At 53.3% G+C, this 2,221-nt stretch overlaps 2 protein-coding genes across 2 annotated transcripts; both read left to right on the top strand.

The window, feature by feature from the left end:
- Positions 1–180: 180 nt before the first annotated feature.
- EMH_0087560 (uncharacterized protein) lies at positions 181–1,095 on the top strand (the record flags this gene model as incomplete). Its single annotated transcript, XM_038022926.1, is given in 2 exon segments — positions 181–785; positions 789–1,095. Coding segments are annotated over 2 exon segments (912 nt in total).
- Positions 1,096–1,238: 143 nt separating this feature from the next.
- EMH_0087550 (uncharacterized protein) lies at positions 1,239–1,868 on the top strand (the record flags this gene model as incomplete). Its single annotated transcript, XM_038022925.1, has 1 exon — positions 1,239–1,868. The coding sequence occupies one exon, from the start codon at positions 1,239–1,241 to the stop codon at positions 1,866–1,868; it is 630 nt and encodes a 209-aa protein (XP_037878779.1).
- Between the last annotated feature and the right edge of the window lie 353 nt (positions 1,869–2,221).

Genomic DNA, 2,221 nt, shown 5'->3' with positions numbered 1-2,221 from the left:
CCTCCACAGCAGCAAGAGCAGCAGCAGCAAGACGATGAAGTCGTTGCACCTTTGCTCCATTCATCCCCACCTGAGTCGCCTTCAGGGCCGGAGCAGTTTGGCTCCCCACTGTTTCCGGTTAGCAGGCCACTGTCTTCAGCGCAAGTGCGAACGCCACCATGGCTCGATGCAGCAGGACGAATGGTGAACCTCGGCTATCAGCGAGATGCTAATGAAGCTTTTGCCTTTGGTGCAGGGCAAGGAGTCCCGATGGAGGTGCAGCATGTGCAGCGAGAGGCGCTCTGGATGCATTCACATGAGTGGCAGGTGCCATGGTTGCTTCCGCGCCAGCCGCAGGAGCAGCTTCAGCAGCAGCATGATCAGCCCGAGTTGTATGACCCACAGCAGCAGCTCCTGTTTCCGCAGTTTGGTTATTGGCAACAGCAACACCAACGGCAGTTTTTGCGTGAGCAGCTGGACCAGCAGCAGTCATTGCTTCTACAGCAGGAACCGCAGCGTGTAGTACTCGATCAGGAGCGCCAGCAGGCATTGCACCAATACGACCAACAGCAACCGTTGCAAACACAGGCCAGGCTCAAACGGAAGCGCAAAGAAGCGGGCGAGAAGCAGCACGCAGACCCGCGGCTAGGACAGGAGGAGCAGCAACAGCAGTTGCAACTTTCCGACCCGCTCTCGGACCAGTGGCTGGCAGAAGAATGGATTGAACCGGAGTCTTCAGTGTCTGAGATGCCTCAGCCAAGTATCCCTCAACAGGGGTCGCAGTATTTTGCTCCTGCACCAGAACCNCAGTGTCTGAGATGCCTCAGCCAAGTATCCCTCAACAGGGGTCGCAGTATTTTGCTCCTGCACCAGAACCAGGTCCATCGAGGTCTGATCAATTCAGCATCCGTAGGATTTTGGGATTATCTGCAGCCCCTCCTGCCGCATCTGATGACGTGCCTGCTGCAGCGGCTTCAAGGAGAGAAGCTGCAGAAACTCCCGCTGCAGAGGTTGCAGCAGCGGGCGCAGCAGCCGCTTCGCCTAGAATTGGTCCGTCCTCTCCGGCACGAATGGCAGCTGAAGGAGGGGCCATCAGCGTGGAAACACCGACCCTGAGTAGTTTACTGACTCGCGCCACTATTCTAGGTGCACGAGCAGTAACGTCTGGAACAGGAATTGATGATTCCTCCGCGTCCAAATCCCCATCGCGTATGTCAGTCAATGAACTGCTAGGTATGCCGGATTGTACTGCTCAAGCGATGAGAGAACACCCCTTTGCGAGGTTGCCAATACTGAAAAGGGAAGGAACTGCACGTGGCCTTAATGTTGACTTGAGGCGATCCGTGGCCAGCCAATACGGCCTAAGGAACGCAGTCCCGCTGTTGCAGGAGGCTCATGAGCTGCTTTCTCGGGAAGTTTTGTATCCTCCCGAAATGAGGGAGTTGGCGCAAGCAGTAGGATTGCTAATAGCCCACTCGATGCACCATGAATCGCGGGATGTTTCAGGTCTGAAACCTAGTCACGCAGTTCAGTACCTGGGGATCCGTTTCCTCGTGCTTGATGTTGTGGTCTCCGCCTTCTTGGTTCTCGAGCAGGAATTGGAACCTGCCTATTGGGATCTCTTTGCAGATGCTGTTAGCCACTCTACCCCTCCGCCGCCCAACCGGAAATCCGTAGCAGGGAGACGGGATGTCTCCACACGTCGGGTTCTGGCGCTCAGCAGGGCAATACAAACACTCAAGAAGGGAAAGAGGCCGGAACCCAGAGAGTTAATTCAGCTCAAGCGGATGCTCTTCTGTTGGAAGTCTTCTCCTCGGTATTTTAAAAGCAAGGCGTTCGATCCCTGGAGACACGATGACGGCTGTGACGGAGATGAGATTGGGGATTAGCCGCTCTAACCTTCGACAGGGACTTTGTCTGCATTTTGGTGGAAAAGGAATGTTGAGGAAGAACAGAGAAGGTTCTTTTTTTTAGCAAGGCAAACGATTTGCGCTATTCTGGCATATCTGCATCAGCTGCTTTTAGAGCAACAGCACCTGATTCTCAACGAGCAGACAGATACAATTATTCACAATTTGGGCCGCAAGCAACTACAATAAGTACTAATTATAAGAGATCCCTTTCCCAGTTTGCGTGCTTTGGCTGGAATATGAAGGAAGCGAAGACGATACAAACAACTGAGGCGAAGTAAACGAAACTTTATGCAATACGAGAGACAACAAAACTGTGATTACCTTTATTT

The sequence above is a fragment of the Eimeria mitis genome, genomic scaffold, assembly GCF_000499745.2.
Source record: "Eimeria mitis Houghton genomic scaffold, Emh_scaff6457, whole genome shotgun sequence".
NCBI classification, from domain to species: domain Eukaryota; phylum Apicomplexa; class Conoidasida; order Eucoccidiorida; family Eimeriidae; genus Eimeria; species Eimeria mitis.
This window is presented reverse-complemented; position numbering and strand designations above follow the sequence as displayed.